Source organism: Pelecanus crispus, chromosome 5 (genome assembly GCF_030463565.1).
Source record: "Pelecanus crispus isolate bPelCri1 chromosome 5, bPelCri1.pri, whole genome shotgun sequence".
In the NCBI taxonomy this organism is placed as follows: Eukaryota; Metazoa; Chordata; class Aves; order Pelecaniformes; family Pelecanidae; genus Pelecanus; species Pelecanus crispus.
Genome location: NC_134647.1, coordinates 13,223,972 through 13,246,802, shown reverse-complemented (window position 1 = coordinate 13,246,802; position 22,831 = coordinate 13,223,972). Strand labels below are relative to the sequence as shown.

Below are 22,831 nucleotides of genomic sequence, written 5' to 3'. Positions count from 1 at the left end.
TCAACCCAACACCACCATGCCCACTAAACCATGTCCCAAAAAACCCTTGTCCATGCATACATGCTGTTGTTAGTGATATTTATATTCTTTGTCCTTAGATGTAGGAGTAAAGCAACTATTGTTAGATTGAATATTGAAGACCTTAATGCTTTGGAAATGAAGCTGTGGTTGTGTTGTATTATGTTGCTGAAGTGTTCGGGTTTCTGATCAGAGGAGATTATAGATTAATTAAGCTTAGTGTTTGAAGTGAATGATGGGATTCAGAGTCAAAGGTTGCGTTACTCTGAGTTACTCATCTACTGTGCAGACAGATAACATATTTTCCCATTTTAAATGGCTGAATTGATGGGACTTCCTCAACTTCACTTAAAGAACATAGAAACATTTTAATATTTCTATTATGCTAGTTTTCTAGTGCCTCTTGACTGGGGTGTGTTCAGGCCTTTCCAATAAGCATGCTCTCACAAAAAGAGCTGAAGAATATTGTTAGCCAGTAAATACATTTATTAACTTTTTCTGTTTGTTCTTATCTCATCAGATAGCTCAACATGAACTTTAACTATCAAGATCATTTAAAAAGTGAGCAGAACGATATTTTTTCCTTCTGAGAGCTGGCTACAGGATTCTGAGTTTCTCCTGCAGTGCTGTCCTATTCACTACCTTTTCCTAAAACAGGACATGGAGCTATGTTCCTTTCTTCATGCTAGGTGCTAATGAAGTTATTTGCTTCATCAGAGGAAATGCATGTCTGTGAAATTACATTTTGTGCAAGTAAGTTAACGAGGGGAATTTAAACTTTGCTGTCACATCATTGTTCTTACGGTTATATTGATACAGCTCCTGGAAGTCCCTTTCAGGATTGAGTTCCAACGGGTAGAGGTGGTTACCTGTGCCATTACAATTTAAAGCTCCTCTGCAATTTTGTCAAGCTCTTGAGCTGCTGCCGTGGTTATATGGTTAGCAGCATAGTTAAGGACACGGGTGCTGTGTGCATTCCGTGTGAATTGTCCTGCTGGGAGCACGTGCATGAACTCAAATAGAGATAGGTAAAAGTTTCTAGAACTACAGGTTTAATTTCTGGAATGCTTCACTCCAGCGAGCTAATCTAGAGCGAGTCCTCAAGTTGTTTTGTTTTCTGGTTTTGTGTCCAGCTGATCAAAACACTTTGTACAATAGCGAATTCTGTAGTGAAGCGCTGAAATAACAAGTGTACCTGATAAAAGCCCAGAGGTATTCAGCAGACTACAGGCAACAGTGACTTCTGCTGCTGTTATGACTTTGGTGAAAGTCTGATATGCTGTACAAGTAAAATGCAAGGGTAATAACTTGGAATTTGTTTAGCTACTATGATGCATCTCAAAGCAGGTTGAAGTTTGACTGCTGGTGAAGTTGAATTTCTTAAATTGAAAATTACAACACATTTTCAATGTTTTCATTATTATATGCCTCTTTCTCTCTGAGGAGTTGTCATGGTTTAACCCCAGCTGGCTAGTAAGCACCACACAGCCGCTTGCTCACTCCCACCCCCCCGCCGGTGGGATAGGGGAGAGAGTCAGAAGGGTAAAAGTGAGAAAACTCGTGGGTTGAGATAAGGACAGTTTAATAGGTAAAGCAAAAGTTGCGCACACAAGCAAAGCAAAACAAGGAATTAATTTACTACTTCCCGTCGGCAGGCCAGTGTTCAGCCATCTCCAGGAAAGCAGGGCTCCATCACGTGTAATTGTTACTTGGGAAGGCAAACGCCATCACTCTGAATGTCCACCCCCTTCCTTCTTCTTTCCCCAGCTTTATATGCTGAGTATGACATCATATGGTAGGGGATGTCCCTTTGGTTGGTTGGGGTCAACTGTCCCAGCTGTGTCCCCTCCCAACTTCTTATGCACCCTCAGCCTACTGGCTGGCAGGGCAGTATGAGAAGCTGAAAAATCCTTGACTAGTGTAAGCACTGCTCAGCAACAACTAAACCATCAGTGTGTTATCAACATTACTCTCATCCTAAATCCAAAATACAGCACTATGCCAGCTACTAGGAAGGAAATTAACTCTATCCCAGTGAAAACCAGGACAGGAGTAAATACCCTTGAAAAAATGGAATATTGATTATTATTCAATAAGTATCCTGATGTATATATAATCTTTGGGTAGTGGGAAATAGGGGAGGTGAGAGTTCAGGGATAAAATAGCTATTTCCTTGCTTTTATGAAGCGGCAGTGCTATTTTTGGGAAAATTTGGATTCCTAACATTTCAGAATACAGTCCTTTAGTTGCTAAGGCTTGTAAAGCACCCTTGATGTCATAGTTTGAAAGGTGCTGCAAACATGTCAGTATTGCACTCAAAGCATATTTCAGCTGTATTCAGAAATCTGTTTTCTTTTGCAGTAGTGAGTGTATGGAACTTGAGTAGCATCATCTGAGGGAGGCAAAAATATTTTTTTCATAATCTCTTAAGTGATAGGTGTAGTATATGGTAGGAGTCTGCAGAGCAATGTTAAGAGTTGAGGAAGTGTTTGTTTTTGGCTTCTTATAAATTCTAGCATTTCGCCCACTTGTAAGAGGACAAATTTGTGTAGCGATACTTAGCAGATAAGTGATCCTTCTTTTAATGCTTGTCTTGCTAAACTTTTGGATGTTTTGATTTAACGTAAGGTTTGAAGAACTTGAAGGTTTTAAAAATGTGTTTTCATTCTTGAAAGACTGTCTGCAGGCTATGTGTTTATGCTGTTAAATGCCTGCTATCAATTTTCTCCTTCTGACTGAGAAATGTTTAATACCCAACTTTTTAAAGTGACTGTATTCCACAAAGGTTTAATTATTATGCTTTGAAAATTAAATACTCTAAAAGCTGTAGGCTTTGCAAGCACCATTTCAACCTGCTCAGTATTTGTGTAATACTGATAGACCCATTTTGAAGATTTAAAGAAAGTGGTGACCCAGATAAGAAAAAAGACATTTCATATTTCAGAAATCGTTGTGAGTTGGGAGAGCTGGATTATACTCCTTGCTGTCCTGATCCTTGATTTCCTATTTGATAGTACATAAGTTGTGTAAGTTTCTGTTTGTCAGGGTACTTAAGCAGGTACTCAGTAACACAGTTTCATGAAAGCACATTAATATTATTGCTTGATCAAGACCTGGATCACTTTTCCATCTGGCATACCTTTACAGTACATGTTTTTCCTATTGTTCTTGTTTGTTTAGACAATCACTGTTGTCTCACTAAACAAGAAGACTCACAGCTTGAAGGGTGCAAGTGCTACAATAGTACTAAGGCTAAGTAATAGTGTTTCAATCTCCACAGGTATCTCTAGGTGAGGGCTTATGGCAATTCAGATAAAAATGTTTGAAAACATGACATTGATGTCAGATGTGCTGCTGCTTTGTGGGTTGCATAGGCTAACAGGTCCTATTCAGTTAGGACTCCAATCTGAGTTACGGTTGAAAATCTTCCCTGTGCCCCATTTTAAGCCTGAGACCAGCATACAGCTTGGGAAGTTTGATTAATCACGTTGACTCTTTTTGTTTTTGCTTTTGCCTTAATTCTGATTCCTCCTGATTTGTGTTTTGTTGTAGGTTGTCGTTAACTCTATTGGCAATGTCTATGATTTTATCTGCCTCTGTGGTCCGTGTGAGGGATGGACTCCCACTGTCTGCATCTACTGATTATGACCAGAGCACGGGAATGCAAGAATGTAGAAAATATTTTAAAATGCTCTCAAAGAAACTTTCTCAGCTTCCTGATAGATGTACTCTGAAAACTGGGCAGTATAATATAAAGTAAGACTTCTCTTTTGTATATTTGCAACGTCCTGGGTTGGGTCTGTTGTTAAGTTAAAAAGGTAACAGTTCACATTCGAAATGATTAATCAAACTAAGATTAATTCTTGGCAGTACTTACGTATCAGAAATTTAAAATTGAGAAATTGTAGAAAGATTTCAAACCTACTCAAACTTTGGTGGAAGTTCTAGTTTGAAATAGCACAGTATTTTTATAAATATCAAAGTCCTTGACCTACTAGAAATACTCCTTTAAATTTCAAGGTTGTTTCTTACATGAAAATGACCAGACTTGTTCTTTCTCATGCTAGTTGAACTAGTATTCATTTGTTTTCTCTTTTTAGTCTACACAAATTTAAAAAAGTACCCAAATACTTTTCATAACCCAGTATTTCTGAAAACTTGTGGTTAGGATGTTATGGAATTGGGCCCTTTTATTGTACCTTCAGGATTTCTGTTGACTTCAGAGAAAACATGCCCTGAAACCCAAGCATAACTCAATAATTATTTCATATGGCACACAGGGAGCGAGGGAGTGGGAAGGGTGGGAATGATTTTTCTAGTGTGAAGGCAGTGTGTAGTAGAGTCTTGAATGGTTGAGTGGAGCCTACCTATCCTACTGCTCCATCCAGCACTTTCACAACAGTGCTTTTTGTTTTCACGCTTCTGTGTGTTGACTTTTTTTTTTTAAATAACTATTCCTAAATTTTTTGAGCTAGTCAATTTGATAGTGTGTCTGCATGACAACACCGATGACGTAATAGTTCAGAAGATGCCCTTTTTTTCCATTTGCAGTGTGAAACTTAGATTATCGCGAAATAATTGAATCCATTGTTTACTCAGAATTTTGCTTTATATGTGACCTTTCTCCTTAGTATTGGTAACTAGGTGCACCTGTGCATAGTTGGTAATTCAGTTGCACTTCAGCTGACCTAAATTCTGATTCCCATTTAGATACGCTATTTTAAATGACAAGAGTAATTTCATCCTGACCCCTAGCAAATATGTAGAAGTTACAGTGGTGGAAAGTATACCACCTGAATGATCCTAGAAAGTGCTCAGCCTTCTCCATCTCCCATTGGTATATGTGAGTTTTCAGCATTTCTCAGATTAGGCCTAGCATGGGCTAAATTTTTCCAGTTGGTGTTTTTTAAAACCTCAGCTACAGTTGGCTTGTAAACCGATCAGCTTAAAAGAAACTTCTAAGAATGAGACATAAGGCTTAGTCAGGATGTTTTTTATTACTGTTGTCTTTGATTACTTTTAATAGTGTAAGTTATCCATCAAGATTTTGAAGAAATTTGAATGTGTCATGAAAATGTGAACTCTAATGAATTGCCTAAACGCAATAGGGACATGTGTATTGAAAACTGTCCCTTTCTAATTTCATATTTGCCATCTCTGGTCATCCTTGCAACTGTCTTTGGAGAATGATGAATCTTGTATTCTACAGAACTGTTTTATTTCCTCACATATTTTGGGAAGAACCAACTGTCCTCCCTCCCAATCTGAAGATAAGTTTTTGCATTTTTGGGATGCACCAGATCACATATTTTGCATTTGAGATGAATGAAAAGCTATTATGGGACAAACCTGCTGTGTTTCTGTATCCCAAAAATGTTATGGTTTTTTTCTGTTCCATGTATGTGAGTGCGTACATATGTATACACACACACACATATATATTTACATACACATAGATGTATAACACAGCTTCTCATATGATTGTACAACATGGTGTTAAAGTAAAACATTGCCTAAAAGTAAATTATTTTTCTTCTAGAATAGTGTTGGACTTTTCAGTAAACATTAATTCTTTTGCTAGCCCAGAGCAGTTTTGCTTTTCTGATTATAGAATATGAGATCAGACTAGCGAAGCCGCGAATTACCTGGATTTAAATTTGAAATTGTGAATTTGTTGTCTCAATTGTAGCTTTATAAGTTCTCTGGGAGTAAGCTATATGATGTTGTGCACTGAAAATTATCCCAGTGTCTTGGCTTTCTGCTTCCTGGATGAGCTTCAGAAAGAGTTCATCACTACCTACAATATGATGAAGACAAATACTGCTGTCAGACCATACTGTTTTATAGAGTTTGGTAAGGATCTGACTTTCTTTTTCCTTGATTGTCACTCTAAGACAAATGAGTATTTAAATTGATGTGCAACTTAATGCACACAAAACAGAAGTTCAAGGCAGTTTATAGCTGTATTTCACGTGGATTTAGAATCTGATTTAACTCCCGTTAGAGTCAATAAAGAAATACTTCTGTGGGCATTAAATTAGGCTACTAGTGTTTTATCCAAACTTGTTTATAACCTCTCTGTTCATTCCAGTAGGTTTTGGTTTAAGTGTTGTGTGACCAAATTTGTAGTTCGTCTTCTCCTTGTTAATAATGCTAGGAGTTGTTTGACTTCATCCCTGTTGAAATACTTAACCTGTAAAGGCATTGAGCTTCATAAATTTCTCAAGAAAAAGATTGCAATTTCATGTTTGCTCTTAGCTGTCCTGTAATTTTTGTTCAGTACATGAAAGGGAGAGATTTTTATTTGTCTTACGATACAGTGAAGCATTTAGTCTTCTGTCATGCAAGCTCCAAAATACAACTAATCTCATATATACCAGATAACAGCTGTTATGGATTCCATTAATATCTGTCGCTTTAATACTGTGTGTTAGGCACTCTTTAAAATATTCTTATAAAACACATTAGAGGGAAAAGAACTGTGGTTTTAGAAATATGGGGGAAGATATTGCAGTTGGATAATTCCTGTCTATAATTCAGTCAGGCAATTTTTAACAATTTCTGTAAAACATCGCAGTCTTCCTTGTGAAGATTTCTATGAACGCTCTTCCCCCCCTCCAATGCCTTCTTTGTTCTACTAGTTGTTAAGTTAGAATGTAGGTCTATTACAGTCTTTATATCTGTGTGATATGGTATTAATTTTCTCCATCTGAATATTTTGCAATCACGTTTCGTAAGTAAGTTTATACTTGAATGCAGAAGTTAATTTTTTCATAAGGATATTTACTAAACTAACAGAAAAGTTAGAATAAGGGCAGTAAATGCATTGTATTAGCAATGCATTCAGTCTCGTGCAGTGAAAAGTCATTAGTTTATTCACAGCTATTAAGTAATTCGATTTCTAGAGCTTAAATTTTTTTTTACGGCAGAATTAAATAGCCCATGATATATTAGTCACAAAACAGAAATAGTATTAAATAATCCAAGATAAATACAAGCATTTCAAACAATGTATTTTGATTTGTGAAGTATGTAGTACATAAAGCTGCATGGTCTTGGATTAACAAAAATTAACAAAAGTCCATAAGGATATACCTTTTTATTTTAAAATTTATACAGATAATTTCATTCAGAGGACCAAACAGAGATATAACAACACACGTTCTTTGTCAACAAAGATGAATCTTGCTGACATGCAGACAGAAATCAAACTGAGACCACCTTATCAAATTTCTGTGTCAGAACTTGGTTCAGCTAATGGGTTCACACATTTATCTGTGGCGGAATATAAGGGTACTGGTAAGATATCTGCAGGTAAGTTTCAGACTGTTGTTTTTGTATCCTTCAGTGAGACAGATGCAGGGTAGTAGAATTACTCTTTGATATTTTTTCTTTATAAAAACCTTTTCCACTGCTGCGATGTTCTTAAAGCATAAAGCTGCCATGACTTGTATTTTAGTATAGATGTCTGTTTTGTCCTCTGCTCAAAGTGCCTGTTTTCCCAAGATGGGGCAAGGGGGTCTATTCAATGGACTGCTTTGTTGCAGGGAAAAAAAAAAAAATGTGCATGAAAATAAGCAAATGAAGATGAGCACTTAACAAGATTATCTTCTTTCTTTTACTGACCTTTTAAGATTTATGAAAATTTTTATTATTTCTGCCCAGTAAGACCCAATGATGACATAAGCTAAGAGCATAGTGTCAAGAGTTAGAGCAGCTGGAATGAGAAGCATCACTTTAGGGAGCATCTGTGATGGTGAAAATCCAAAGAGCTGCACTGGCTAAAAGATGTACTCTCTGAAATAAGAGCCTTGTGTACGATGTTAATAATAGCAATTTTGTACATATGTGCCACATTCATTTAAGTGCTCATTAATTTTTAAACCTTTATTTCAAGTAGGAGGTAAACATGGAATTCATAGAATCATAGAATCGTTTGGGTTGGAAAAGACCTTTAAGATCATCCAGTCCAACCATTAACCTAACATTACCAAGTCCACCACTAAACCAATTAAGGGTGGAGTAGCAATTTCATGTTTCCTGGCTTCGTGGCTGGATTATTTTTAATGAAAGTAAAAACTAGGAATCATTAAGATTGGAAAGGACCTCTAAGATCATCAGTCCAATCATCAACCCAACACCACCATGCCCGCTAAACCATGTCCCAAAGTGCCACATCTACCCGTTTTTTAAATACTTCCAGGGATGGTGACTCCACCACCTCTCTGGGCAGCCTGTTCCAATGCTTGACTACCCTTTCTGTGAAGAAATTTTTCCTAATATCCAATCTAAATCTCCCCTGGCACAGCTTGAGCCCATTTCCTCTTGTCCTATCGCTTGTTACTGAGGAGAAGAGACTGACATCCCCCTCACTACAACCTCCTTTCAGGCAGCTGTAGAGAGCGATAAGGTCTCCCCTCAGCCTCCTCTTCTCCAGGCTAAACAGTCCCAGTTCCCTCAGCTGCTCCTCATAAGGCCTGTGCTCCAGACCCTTCACCAGCTTCCTTGCCCTTCTCTGGACACGCTCCAGCACCTCAATGTCTTTCTTGTAGTGAGGGGCCCAAAACTGGACACAGTATTCCAGGTGCGGCCTCACCAGCACCGAGCACAGGGGACAATCACCTCCCTGCTCCTGCTGGCCACACCATTTCTTATACAAGCCAGGATGCTGTTGGCCGCCTTGGCCACCTGGGCACACTGCTGGCTCATGTTCAGCTGGCTGTCGACCAGCACTCCCAGGTCCTTTTCCACCAGGCAACTTTCCAGCCACTCTTCCCCAAGCCTGTAGCGTTGCATGGGGTTGTTGTGACCCAAGTGCAGGACCCAGCACTTGGCCTTGTTAAACCTCATACAGTTGGCCTTGGCCCATCGATCCAGCCTGTCCAGGTCCGTCTGCAGGGCCATCCTGCCCTCCAGCAGAACAACACTCCCACCCAATTTGGTGTCATCTGCAAACTTACTGAGGGTGCACTCAATCCCCTCATCCAGATCGTTGATAAAGGTGTTAAACAAGACTGGCCCCAAGACAGAGCCCTGGGGAACACCGCTCGTGTGGTTGAACTGAGGTAAAGGTTTGTGCTGTTTGAGTGAATGCTCTGAATCAGTTCGAGGCCCACCTTTAGATGTTTCCCAGCAGGACAGAAAACTTAAAACTTGCCAAGTCCTTACACTAATACCTGGACTCCACACATGAAACTGATATAATCTGATTTCAGTCTTTCAAGTTTAGTGAAGCAAGATCATAAATAGAATAAAAGGAAGTGTTGATTTTAATTATTTAATATCTTCCCCTTTTTTCCCAAAAGTACCTCTGTCTCTAAGGCTAGTTATCCTGGGCAGACATACACTGATGCCGTTCACTTTACAGTGTCAAGGTGAAAATTGCAATTGTAAATCTAAACACCTCCTACAGTTCTGGAATATAAAAGATCAGGTTGATTTTGTGCAGTTTATATATATATATATATAGGATCTCTTTGTCAGTGTATTGTCCTAATTACTTTACTTATAAGGATTCCTCTAGAAGATTGAAAACTACTTTCTTCTGAAGATGAAAAACAAAATCACCAGAGTGCCCTATTTGTACTGCTGGGACCCTGGCCCTGAGAACTCTGGGTGCTATGAGACAGTGTAGAAGTAGCTTACGATCTCTGTATTTGCAATTTAACGGTATTAGAGATAGATTCTGGAAAATTAATAAAGGAAAAGTGTGAAGGTGTTTAAATTGTTTAGAAGAGTGGAATCTTTTAAGCAGCACTGTACATACTTTTAATCATCTACTGCTTATATGTGTGGGCTGTTTTTAAAGGTATGTAATGTACTGATATAATTCTTTTGCCACTTTTGATGCTTACATTGTTGTTACCTCCTAATGTTCTAGTGTAATCCTGGCTTGTGGAAACGGTTATAGTGACAGAAGCGGCAACTGGTTAACTCTGAAAATTGTCTAGATTCAAACTTCCTGCAACTGGAAAAAGAAAAAACGATAAGCATGAGAGAATTTGGCCTGTGACAAAATTGGCTGTATTTTTAAAGTTGTCCATGTAGTGGGCAAGGAGGTTTTTATCACTGTTCTGAGTAAAAGTGTTGAAAGATCGTATGGGCCCAAGTTAAAATGTGTAAGGACCATTTCCCTTTTTACTATGAAGTAAAAGTGAACAATAATTGGCAGATGATGTTCCAATGTTTTTTCACCTACCTCTCCACAACTTTCTTACAGAAGCAGTTCTGTTGTCCTCTTCTCTTTCCATGTCAACTTTCTTCTGGTTTTTTCCCTCTTTCAGTTACTTTAACTTCTTCCTCTGAGTTCCATAGATCTCTCTGTTCAGTTATCCGCTTCCTTCCTTGAATTGCTGTAGACACTCACCATCAAAGGGCTGTACATTGAGAGGTTTGCACTTGGCTGCTTCTTCAGCTCTTCAAATTTTAGGTGCTATTGAATAGCAGTGTCTTTTTTAGCAAGTCTGCTAATAGTTTTGTAATTCTTTGCATTCATCGCTTCTCTCCATCCTTGAAAAGAACTTTCTCTGGATGTTTGCTACCCACTCAGTTGGCTAGACTTCAGAGTTCCTCCTTTGCTCTGAGGACAAATTCTCACAAAAAGATGTGGTTTGCCTAGTGTAATTTCCTGAATATGCTGTCCTGTTAAAAAAAAGGACTTGCTGTAAGTGAATTAAGTGTGTCAAATCAAGTTGGATAGCATGCAGAGGTAGGAAGTTAGGTAGACGCAAATCTTGTTTTGTTACACAGAATAGCAGAATTTGATGCATTGGTTTTGGCTGTGCTGATGAAGCATTGTCTGTTACTTGCTTATACTTGTAATTGGATATGTATCCAAGGTGTAGTGTCTAGGCCTCTTATATTGTTAAAGTAATTGAAAAGAGCAGCCCTTTTTCTTTAGTGAAATTTGTGCTGTGTAGTGAGGAATAGGGGTAATTATTAATGTGTGAAGCAGAAATTGTGCAGATTATGGGTAGAATTTTGCTTCAAAGGTGAATGTAGGTGTTGGCAGGCGGTAGAAATAGGGCGACACCATGCTGATGTGTGATGTTTTAGGTATTTATTTGGTTAGGATAAACTACTTCTGAGCTTTTTTTCAACAAAGGAACAGTTCTCAAATCAAAGTTACTTTTGGCCTGATGGTGTACTTGATTTTTTTTTTTTTTTAACTTTTTATTTTTGAGTAAGTGTCATTACAAGTAGTGCAGCTTCTGATGTTGGGCAAATTTCCTAATTTTTTATTTAAATTTCAACATTTTAATTCACAGTTTGTGTTGTATTTGGTCCTTGTCTTGTGTTAGAGAGTTTTTGGTATGGCAGTTGTAATCTCTCTAAGATTTATGGATGTACTGACTCAAGGTCAGCTGTCCTTTACACTGCCTTCTCTGACGCTCTTTCATTCTTCTGGTTTTGACTTTATTTTTTTTGTATTCAAATGGCTCTTGTTGCTTTGATTGTAACACTAAAATTTATTAAGCACTGGAGAGCTTAATGACATCAATAGCAGTATGCAATGTTCTTTAAAGTTTTTGGGTTTGTTTTCGTGTTTTAATTAGGGAGAAAAGTTGCTATTTTATCATCCTTCATAGACTGTCTTGATTTAGCTGACAAGACTCTTTAATTTTCCCCTCATGGTTCTCAAAGAGGTGTTTTAAATACTGTTTTAACACATGATGTTTTAGAGTTACCCTGATACATGGGGAAAATGAGATTGCCTGGAGAGCTGTGCATGGAGAGCAGTGAACTAATTTTATCCATGAGTTAATGAAATGCAATGACTTTTGGCTAAAAACAGTCACATACACCTTCAGCTTTTTGACATTCTCTAGATGAGACGGCTTAAAAAAAACAACCCAAACCAAAACAACCAGTTACGAGTCACTGAAAAAGAATGGTTTGGTGGGCAAATGCTGTATCTAACCTTAACTGAATGATTGCTGGTAGCGTTCCTCTAACATGCACTATGGTTAGAAAAGCAATAAGCTCTAAAAGGTAAACGTGGGTTATGCTTTTGTTTAAAAAAAAATACTGATTACATTATTAAGTTCAGCACAAATGAGTTAACTGCACTAATTTTGTGTTTTATTTTTAAGTTATCACACACTCATAGTTAGACAGCCCTGTCTGCTTATCAACATGGAATAGCTTCTGTCGTTATTCTTTAGGTTCTGTAACTTCATAAACTGTTTGGAAAGCCTTTTTCCTGGATCTGTGCAATGCAAACAACCAGGATTGACACCCCTCTCTCTATTAATGTTACAGTTCATTAACCTCATTGTTCTCATCTTTACGCTTCGTTGATTTGAACAGAATGATTTAAGCATGGCACAGTAGTTCTATTGTTTTCCCAATGTTGCCTAGACTGTTAAGAGTTTTGCATTGTTTTTTCATATTTGCTTTTTGTTATTAGTTATGGAAAGGGATGATAATGAGGAACATACACAACTGTTATGTACTTCTGACCCTAGCTAAGCCCAAAAGAATGGGTGTGCATGGAAAGAAAGTGGTTTTTAATTTTAATGTGTTTTGTAAGAGACTTTCAAGCACTATCTGGAAGGTCTGTATAAGGTTGTAATAGAGACACTAGCTTAGTTTCAGAGCTGTATTTTTATTTGTGTCTTTAGTAGCACTCACTGGCTGTATTTTTTAAGGTAAGGGATTGTAATAGCTTTGCCTCATAGTGTTCCATTCAGCAAACAAACTAAATCAGTCTCAATAGCTCTGCTAATGCATTAGTGTTCAAAAAAAAAAGTGGAGGTTGTGAGAGGAGCTCTTAAGTATGTGACTTACTAGCTGGCTGTTAATTGTGGACAAATTTCACTAGCAAATGCATCATTTGCCATCAATTTCCTGGCATATTTGAGCAGCTTTCAGTACCATACTGAATAAACTGAATGTATTGAGTTAAAGGCTAAATATAATAAGATAATTATATATGTGAATTGAAGGGAAGTGTACTTCTTGTTAAACCTTGTGTTGAAGTATTTAAAATTTTTGTTCTTTTTAGAAAAAAAATTGACATTTTGTGGTTTGCTTCAGTGATCTTTTCTTGAGCTAGAAGCCACTATTTTACTAAATTCCTAAAGACATTGCTTTGACCTTTGATATCTTTTTTTGATCTTCTGCTTTGCAGCTCCTCATCAGCGTCTGGAACCTGTGACTCTGCCAGGGATTGTCTCATTTGTGCTTAGTCTGTTATGTGGGGCTTTGAATTTAATTCGTGGCTTTCATGCCATAGAAAGTCTGCTCCAGGTATTGTACATGTTTATGAATTTAAGAGTTATGCATCGTAGCAATCATTATATCAACTTAGAAGATGCTTGCTATATGAACTAAGTCCTGCTAGTTTTATTTTCAGAAATATTGTTTGTGAGGTCAGACCTCTGTTTATGAAACTTGTATTGTTTTGTGATCTGTGCATCCCTCTTGAGTGTGATGCATCGTTCATCAAGGCTGTGACTTTCAAAAGCAGTGGAAGGTGGGTGGCTGTCTTCTTCCCTAGGTACCTTGGTAGCAGTGAGTATGTGAACATAATGTTCTGTTTTCTAAATTTATGCCAGGATGTGAGACATTTAATTTTAATAGATGTTATTTAAAAACACTTGAGAGAAATGATGAACAGCTTTGAAAATCTGGCCAATTTTTTTGAAAGGTCCACAGAGCAGGGATCTTTAAACAGGTTTTGTAAAATTGTTTTGTAGAAACCTTCTTTAGTTTTTGTTTGTTTGTTTTTAGTAAACTTTCTTAAGTAGGATGCTTATTTCTCTTTCTGTGCTGAAAGGATCAATGTAAGGGAAACTGTCAAGTGATTTCTTCTAAACACCCCCCTCCTTCCCCCCCGCCCCCCCCCCCTCCAAAAACAACACCCCCCTTACTGAACAACCTCCCCAACATTTATTTGTTTATGTAACTCTCTGCTCTGACCCTCCCTGTAGCCTTTCAGTTTCTTTCTATTCCATTTCTTGTGCTAGTTGTGTTCTCATTGCTACAATGAAAATAATAGTGCTTAATGATATCAAGCAATTCAAGTGAATGTGCTGGTAGAAAGTTCATGTGTGTTACCATGAAAAAAAGACTTACTTAGCATTAAGTTGCTCTACTGTTGTGTTGATGGAGGTAAAAACTAAAAATCCCATGGAAGTTTTCTGAAAGAACATGAGAATCCTCCTGCTTGACTAATAGATAATGTTTTTATTCAAACATATACCTGGACTTTATAACTGCAATGATACTTTTGATACCTAATGGATTTTTTAGGGAGGTAAGGTAGAGAAGATGACCTGTATTCCAGTTGTCTTACATAATTGTTGATATATGTAAAGATCTAATAAAGCAGTAATGTTTGAGGTCTCGGCATTTCCCAAAGGCTGATGAATAGATGAACAGGGTTCATGAAAGTGTTCCGTGCTAGGTCTTCCTTTTGAGTTGTTTTTGGTTGTTTTTTTAAAGAAAAACCAAGAATGAAATAGTGAACATACATGTCTACTTTATCCCTAATTAGATTTTTCTGTGTTATGCACAATTCTCTCAGTTTATAAATAGGAATGAATTTAAAGTACCCTGTAGTACAAACAGTATTAAACAGATTTCTACCACTTAGTGTAATGTTTCTAAGCTTGTTTTGTTACCTTCCCGCAGCTGATTTTTTAAAAGGAAATGCCAATGTTAGATTAACCTATTTAAGTAACAGTAAGGCCAGCCAATTAATTTTATTCTACATGTTATTGCATCTGGAGGTAATAGATGGCAGTACAGATGGAAGATTTTTTTTCATTTCTGACAAATGAGGCACGCAAAAAATCCATTAAAGTTTCTCTTCATTTACTTTATTATGGAAAAATCCACAAGGTTTAGGGAGAAATAACCCAAAACATGATTAATGGAACTTCTTCTGAGAAGTCATTCAAAAGCTTTTGTCCGTTTCCTTTATGATAAGTGTTTTTATTTGGCTGTTAGCAAAACTCTTACAATCTGTAGCTGTGCTCCAGCAAATGTGCGGTGACACCGAGGCAAAGATTTACATATGGTTTAGGAGCGTAGTGCATTGCGTAGGTAAGTTTTACGTGCAGACATACAGACTTGTTCCGGCTCAACAGCGTAGATGAAAACGCTTCACGCTGAACATACCCTGAGCAGAAGCAGGGGGTAGTTCCTAGTGGACCACCTTCTTCTCAAAATTATATTCTCCTTCAGGGGAGAACATTTGCGCGAATACTCACTGCTTTCCTGGGAAGGTTGTTGATTGTTGCGGATGTTTGCTGGGGACGCAGTTGGGATAATCGCTGCGCGTGCAGATTTATTCCGCTCGGCTCCGTAGGAACTATGAGAACCTGTTTGAGTGAGTTAGAAGGCATTTTGTTTGGCTTTGTTTTTAAGCACGTAGCAGCAAGATCTATCACTTCGAGGGAGTTTTTCCAGCTTTTCCTTCGAGCAAACTTAATTCCCCACGGGCCTCCCTGAAGCCCGGTGCTCGGGCGGGTTCTCGCTGCCCCAGCGCCCGCGGCCGGTTCCGTGCCTGCGCGGGCCTCTGCCGCCCCCTGCTGGCCGGTGTGTGCCCCTCTCGCCTCGTTCCCGCCCGCGGCGCCGCGAGGCTGGCGCGCGAGGTGGCCGCCGGTCTCCAGGCTGGAACTGCCAGCCGCGCCCGGGGAAGGCGGGGATCCAGCGCGAGAGCTGCACTGCCTTCCCGGCGTTTGCAAATCTCAGCATCCGTTGCCTGTGCCGAATAAACATTTTGGCCAGGCGCCAGGCCACGGTGGGTTTTTTCCAGGCGTAAGCAAGCAATGATTCGTGCTAACCTTTTTTTTTTTTAGCGTAGTATAGGAATTATTATAAATCTCCATGTGCGACTATTTTAACATACAATAATTAATAACTTTCATACCGTAAATACCCGGTATTTCACTGAAACATTGTAAAATACCCTTTTTTGTTTTATTTTCGCAGAACGAAGGTGAAGATTTCAGCTACGTTATTGCATTTTTTCTTGGAACAGCAGCCTGTTTGTACCAGGTGCGTTCTTTTGCTTGCATAATTCACTGGAGTTTAGAAACATTACCCAGTCACGCATAAATGTCATCATGTTTTCTTAAATGTCACAGATACTTGAACAGGGTGATTATAAAAGTAATTTCTGCTCTGTTTTATTTCATTAATCATAAACTGTCATACAGTAGATTGATACAAAGAGCTTCTGTTTGCTGGCATTTTTCTCCAGTTAGTTAATTAAGAGATTTGGTGTACGTTTCTGTCTGGAGCGTACATTTTATCTCTAAAGTCACAAGCAGTGGAGGTTATATCATTTCCTTAAAGTAGTAGTTTCATAGTTCAAGCCAACTTAACCATCTGAACAGATGCCTTACTGCTTCTTTCCTTTGGGAAAGGTTTGGAGTAAACACAGTAATACCTAGGCACTACACCCCAGAACTTTCCTCACTTTGTACATTATTCTGCATCTCCTTCCTTTCCAAAGCTTTCAGCCAGTTTCCACTATGTTTTCCGTCTCCTGATATTTCACGTTGTGTTTCATGTCTGTAGGTTTTCCATTTCTGCATCTGAATTCAACTTTCCTGTATAATTTGTAGCAAGGTATTCTGGTGCTCATGGGCATTTGTCATTCAGTGACACTGCTGTTACGTTTAGCTATGACTATAACGTCTGTCATGCTCAATTGCTGTTACTACAATTCTTTCGACTTTTACTCTCTTGCACTTGTGGAGTGTGCAGTTTCTACTTGTTTCCGTGTGCCAATGTTTAGCACAGTGTCAGACCATAAAATAAAATAATATAAAATAATGTCTCCAGATTTTCCTTTTATATCAGCCTTCCTATCAGTCAGCCTTTTGTTCAGGTTACCTGTAATCTCTATTCTCTGTAATTTATCTCTAGCAAAATGTCACAGTACAACTTGTGTTCTTCACCGCTTGTTGACTTTTCCTCAGCTTCTGCCTTAAATAATTCTTCAGATCGTTGTTAATTTTCCATGCCAAGAATCTGCTCCATATCAGATAAGGTGGAGCTCCTCCATTCTTTTTTTGTGTGAAAAATATGCATTCTTCCCTCCTCTCCCAAATTAGAAACCTTATTCTTTATAAAGTGTTCATGTCTGTGCATTGAGACATAAAGACATATGTCTTTCCCCCACTGTCTGACTTGAATAGAGCTGTTTGAAAGAAAGAATCCATGCAGCTTGGAATGTAGGCTTTTTCTTAATATTCAAAATATATCTGTTGAGACTCTTGTTCTGCACCCTCTGGTGTCATTCCTACAATATGCAATTGGTCAGTTTTCAGAACTCAGAGGGCTGTCAGTTCTCTGGCATGTTCTGATGTTCTTTTGCCACGCTTAGGGGTTCAGGAGATTAATTCCCTATGTTACAGGACAGCACATTTCATTGTCATTCACCCACAAGGTGTCCATAATGCTGTATTGTCTTGTTCAGTTAATAACAGTGTAGCAGTGTGTTTCTCTTTCTAGTTTCCAAGAAAATGTTTGTAACCCAGGTGTGCAGGCAAAAAACAGGACTTACATGGAATATGATGGTTTAGCTTGCTGATATGTCTGGTGTTCCTCCATGGTTTCTAGTCTCTTCTGAAGAAGACAATGTACAAAAGTAACAACTGTCTCAGTTGTACCTGAAGTGTAAAGCATCAGGAGCTGAGCCTTCAGTCATTTCTTAACATTTATTTAAAAAAAAAAACAAACAACCACCCTTCTCTGAAGTAGCACATACATAAAAGCATGTTCAGTAATTGCCATGCTAACACTTCCCTTTATTAGAAGAAAATAAAAACCCTCAGGAATTTTGTAACAGCACTCGTTATAGCAAGGTGTTGAAACCACAGTGTTTTGGCCTTTTGACTGGTGCTCTGTTTTGTAAGTGGCAAATCTTCTAGCATCTCAAACCTAAACTAATGAAAAGATAAGCCTCAGGTTTCATCTAAAACAGATCTTCAGTAAAATTCACAGTCATTCAACATCATGTTGCAGTAACATTTTTAAACTTACATAGTATTTTTGGTTTTTAAACCCTTCATATTTATTAAGCATTTTGATGAGGCGTATCCTGACTATTATTTTAATCCTGGAAGCAGTTACACTAATTCATATGTTGTCAGTGGAGGCGGCGATGCTAGGAAATTAACTGAGTTCTTATTACTGAGATACTAGTACCAACTAATTGCTCTTTTAGATATGATTTGTAAAACTGTCAGCACAAGTAGGTTGCATTTGCTGTGCTCAAAATGGCCAAGCAGGTTCAAGGGAATTCCATCTAGATTCTGAAACACGCGGATTACTTATCTCTAGTTTTACTTTGCTTTGGAGGAAGGACATACAGATCTTACTGATGCTGTCAGTACTCGCATCTCTGAAGATATTTAGATATCCAGATATTACAAGTAGTTTTGTTAATCTCAGCCACACTTAGAGTGGAAATGCATGCTTTAGAAGAAGGTGGTTGACTTTTGAATAGAATATAAAGTAACCTCAATAAATTGCATGGTTTGGTTGCAAATGTACAATGCTTTGGCCCTCTTTTGAGGAACATGAAAAACGAAAAAAAATTAAGTATAGTTTCTCTGACTGATAAAATGTGGCAAATGCCCAAGAAGAACAGAAATGACACTTAGATAATCCGATGATGGATGCTGTTAAAAAAAAATTGTGAGCATGGTTATGTATCCACTGGGAACTGATTTGGAGCACAAAGTAAGTCCAAGTGATGTTGTTACCTACCTTGAAGCACAGCAAAAACTGTCTTCAGCAGACAGAAATGGCTAGAATCCAGAGGGGGGGCAAACAATTTTTTCTATAGAAGTCAAGGAAGTAGTTTGAACAATAGCTGAAGTAAAAATAATGTCTGTGTAAAAGCTGTGTCCTTTTAGAGATGAAAACTGAGGTGAGAGTCTTGAACAGATTTCTGGCTGCAGTAGGAAGAAGGCAGAGTAGGGAACTGTGGGCAGTCCTGACATTCTGTGTTGCACCATGGCGTGCACAAACTGACCCTTAAAACACGGTAGAATTACAGTAGAGATGTGTATTTCTGTCCACATGTGATCCATCTTGCACCAGCTGAAGAACGGCAGTGGGTATTTGTGGACCTCTCCGTATGCACCAGTTAATGGTCTGCATGAACCCTAGCAGGACACTGGGCTGGTATCTGGGGGATTGCCCTGTGCTGAGCATTCCCGGCTGCAGGGCCCTGGTATTTTCCCTGTCCTTTCCATTGCTTTGCCTGAATACGACAGCACTGGCTCTTTTTCCTTCTCCATTGCTCACATGGAACAGTGTATTTTGACCAGAGGTTGCCATGAACATCCACTTTCCTTTGTCATGGACCACTCGTTATTGCACGTTGTCATCAATTAATACGAAAGAAGTGTTCTCAGAGAGGGTTTAATGGAAACAAAATGTAACCTTGTATTGATGTTGGGTACTTTCCACCCTTCCTTGACTGCTAAATTGATACTGTTCTTACGTGTTTGATTTAGACTTTTACTTGGTTTGGGTTTGTAATTTCTTGATGACCAGATAGTGTTTCTTCAGTGGAGGTTATTTTCCATGCAGTAATCTGATTTCTTTTTTATTTCCTGACAGTGTTACCTGTTTGTATACTACACGGGCTGGAGGAATGCCAAATCCTTCCTGACTTTTGGGTTAATTTGCCTGTGTAACATGTATCTGTATGAACTGCGCAACCTGTGGCAGCTCTTCTTTCACGTGACTGTGGGAGCGTTTTCTACCTTACAAATTCGACTGCGACAACCACAGGGAAAGTCCCCTGATTACAATGTCTGACAAGTCCTGGAACATTTAGAGGCAGTCTTGTTCCAACAGTTATTCACTCTCAGGAATGTAAAGCTGTTCTCCAAAAGAAGAAGCTGTCTGGATGGGGCTTTTTTTTTAAAAAAAAAAAATAAAGCAATGTAAGATGTCTGTGGACATTTTTCACTTGATGGTTAAGCTTTTTTTTAAATTTTTTTTATTTTTTTTAAAGAAGGACCCAAAAGGATATGGGACTAGAGGAGGAAAATGGGTCATACCAATGCAGTGAAATGTATCTAGGGACACCAAGACTGGGGAATTTGACTGGTGGCATAAAAAAGCTTCATTTGAAAGTATGTTAATGGAAGGAATGTATAGAGTATGTTATGTGTTCTGCATATCATGCAAGCTCATGCAAGCTCTTCACTTCCAAAATCAGTTTTGCCTTTGTGAGGCAGTAGGGGATAGGCTAAATAAATAATAATAATGCTATTGCATATTAGCAAACTAGATTTGGAATATGTGAGAACTAAATTTTGGAATGTTTTGCTTCACATTGACATATATATGAATGTTTCCTTAATTAAAAAGTTACCTGGAAACTCGGTTTCTGGGGATCAGATCATCTGGGCACCTGTGACCCTCTGTCTAGTGCTATGAATACTTTAACATTTTTTCATTTATAATTTCCTTTTAATTATCCTTTGAAAGTGATCTATGCGGACAGCGTTTCTTTCTAGTAATCGTTCAAAACGTTCTGCCACTTAATCTGGGATTTTTGTACGCTTCCTGTGTTTTAACTCGGGGAAAGGTTGAAAGGAAATGGATTGGTGAGTAAATGGAGTGACTTGTACTTGTTGGACTATTGTTGTTCTTTTTATATACTTTTAGAAATGGATGAATAATTAGCTCAAACAGGAGATAAAACAACTGGTGACAGGAAAATAATAAATTGGTCTGATTAGCTTAAACAAGAAAAGACCAGGGATTTTGTTTATTCTTGTGGCTTTATGGATTGGGTGTTTTTGTGCTGGGGTGGAACCTCCTTGATCTAGACTTGTGTTTGAGGAAACCGTTGTATACTCCTGAAGTTGGGGAATCAACTAGCAAACCCCAAACACTTAGAAAATAGAATAGCAACCATATAGTACGACCATCAGTTACGCTGGGTTTTGTTACAATATGACACTAATTTATGATGTTTCATAATATATAAATAAATAGATATAGATTTTTTTATATGTGACCTGGAATAATGTAAAGCTTCACTTTACAAAGTGAAAAAAAACAAGCATTAATGGCAGGGAGGTTGCCATGCTGCATGTGGTCTTGGATTTGAGGATTGGCAGAGCTTTGCTGTGCTATGAAGTGTTGCTCCAGGCAAATTTCTTTGGGCACTTCATACCAAAATGTTATGTGTTTCAGTACGTTATTTAGTGTCAGATTGTGACCGAGAAGAAAGGAATTAGCTATTTTATTTTCTTTTTAAATAGGTGGTGTTAGTCAAGAAAATTATGCATAATACAACCAAGAAGAATTAGAGAATGAAATTGTAATCTGAAGTGAACAGCAGCAGTATGTATTATATTCTTCATAATGAGTTTCTCAGACTCATGTCTGAGATCAAGACCTTGCAGATGCCTTGGGGCAGCCTCAAAGATTGGTGTTGGAGGTGATGTGCTTTGCAGTTAATTGTCTTCCCTCCGCACTTTGAGACAGAGAAGAAGAATGCATTCATGAACATGGTCTGCTTCTGTTTTGGGAATCCAGAAGATGGGGAAAGGATAAAGAGGAGGACTGGATTGAAGCACACAAGAATTTTAGGAAATGTTTACGCTATGAATGTTTTAAAAATCCAGAAGAACAGAAAACAGCCTCTGTTTAGCACCGAGAAGTTTGCTTGTATTAGCATTCAGTGCACCTTTCTGAACTCTGGACACCAGAAAAGGTGAAAAGCAGTCCTTTACCATTTTCAGTCAATGATTGAGAAATATAGCTATTCATGTTTCAAGTATGAAAACAGGTTTTATCTTGCTTACAAAGGCTAGAAGCGTCCTTATACCTATCTTTTCACTTCACTTACATTGATAGGCAGGGAAGCTATTATGAATGCCTGAAGTACTGCTTAGTTTTCAACTCAGGCTGTTGTGCACATGAAGAATTTTCTGTTGCATCATTTTTTCAGTTGATATGTTGGCAGAGAATGTTGTTTTCTCTGAGACACCTTCCCTTCCCGCTATTCCTAAAGATGCATTTTTAAGGAATGAAAACTTCCTTTGTCGTAGCATCTGGAGCCATTAGTCCATTCCAGCTATGCTGGCATTAAACTAATTGTTGATTAGCAGGTATAATGAACAAATGCAACTGTGAGTGTAATAGAAGACAGTTGGGGTTTTGTTTGCTTGTTTTTCTGGCACTGATAAAAATCCCATTTCACAGTGAAAAGTTAATGAGCATGACTGTTCTTCATTACCTTGTATTACTAGGTGTTAAAAACATAGCTTTTGAACATACTACTTTATGAAGTAAAGAACTTATTATTAGAACTTATATTAGAACTTGCTGAAACTTTGTGTGAGATGAGAAACAAGACGTGCAAGGCCAAGTTGGAGGTGAAAATTTACTGAAAATTCCCAGGATTTCCCGTTTGCTTATACAAACTCAGCATTCAGAGAAATAGTAGGTGCTTCCCTGCTGATTTTACCAGATACACGAGTGATTAGACTTATGAAGATGAACTTCCGAAAGATGACTACTCTCTTATAAAACATGCTTTATTTTAGTTTGAGTTGCACAAGGCCATTCATAGTTGCTTGATTTTTCTGTGGGATTTAGTAGAAGTAGAGCCCGCTTTGTGCTGTATTTATAAAGCAAGCCCTCTTTAAGGTTGGAATGGGTCCATCCAACACCCACAATACCTTTTTTTCTTTTTTTTTTTTTTTTTTAAACAAGGTGTCAGTGTTTACATTCACTTTCAGGAAGGGGTGGCCAAAAGTTTGACTGACTTCCACAAGGTATATGTAATGCGTGAGGTTTGATTACCTCAGAGTCC

At 38.2% G+C, this 22,831-nt stretch overlaps 1 protein-coding gene across 1 annotated transcript; it reads left to right on the top strand.

Annotated features, from left to right (window-relative positions):
- The first annotated feature begins 756 nt into the window (after positions 1 to 756).
- On the top strand, positions 757 to 19,815 carry SEC22A (SEC22 homolog A, vesicle trafficking protein). Its single transcript, XM_075711084.1, has 7 exons — positions 757 to 771; positions 3,571 to 3,774; positions 5,708 to 5,871; positions 7,138 to 7,332; positions 13,151 to 13,269; positions 15,961 to 16,026; positions 19,612 to 19,815. Exons 2-7 carry the CDS (start codon positions 3,593 to 3,595, stop codon positions 19,810 to 19,812), a joined length of 927 nt encoding a protein of 308 aa, XP_075567199.1. The 5' UTR covers positions 757 to 771; positions 3,571 to 3,592; the 3' UTR covers positions 19,813 to 19,815.
- Positions 19,816 to 22,831: the final 3,016 nt, after the last annotated feature.

What these genes read in the sequence shown, in the direction of transcription:
- SEC22A (XM_075711084.1), top strand. Translation starts at nt 3,593, where the DNA reads ATGTCTATGATTTTATCTGCCTCTGTGGTCCGTGTGAGGGATGGACTC. An exon ending in ACTGGGCAGTATAATATAAA is followed by an intron (nt 3,775 to 5,707) that starts GTAAGACTTCTC and finishes TCTCAATTGTAG; the next exon opens with CTTTATAAGTTCTCTGGGAG. An exon ending in CCATAGAAAGTCTGCTCCAG is followed by an intron (nt 13,270 to 15,960) that starts GTATTGTACATG and finishes TTATTTTCGCAG; the next exon opens with AACGAAGGTGAAGATTTCAG.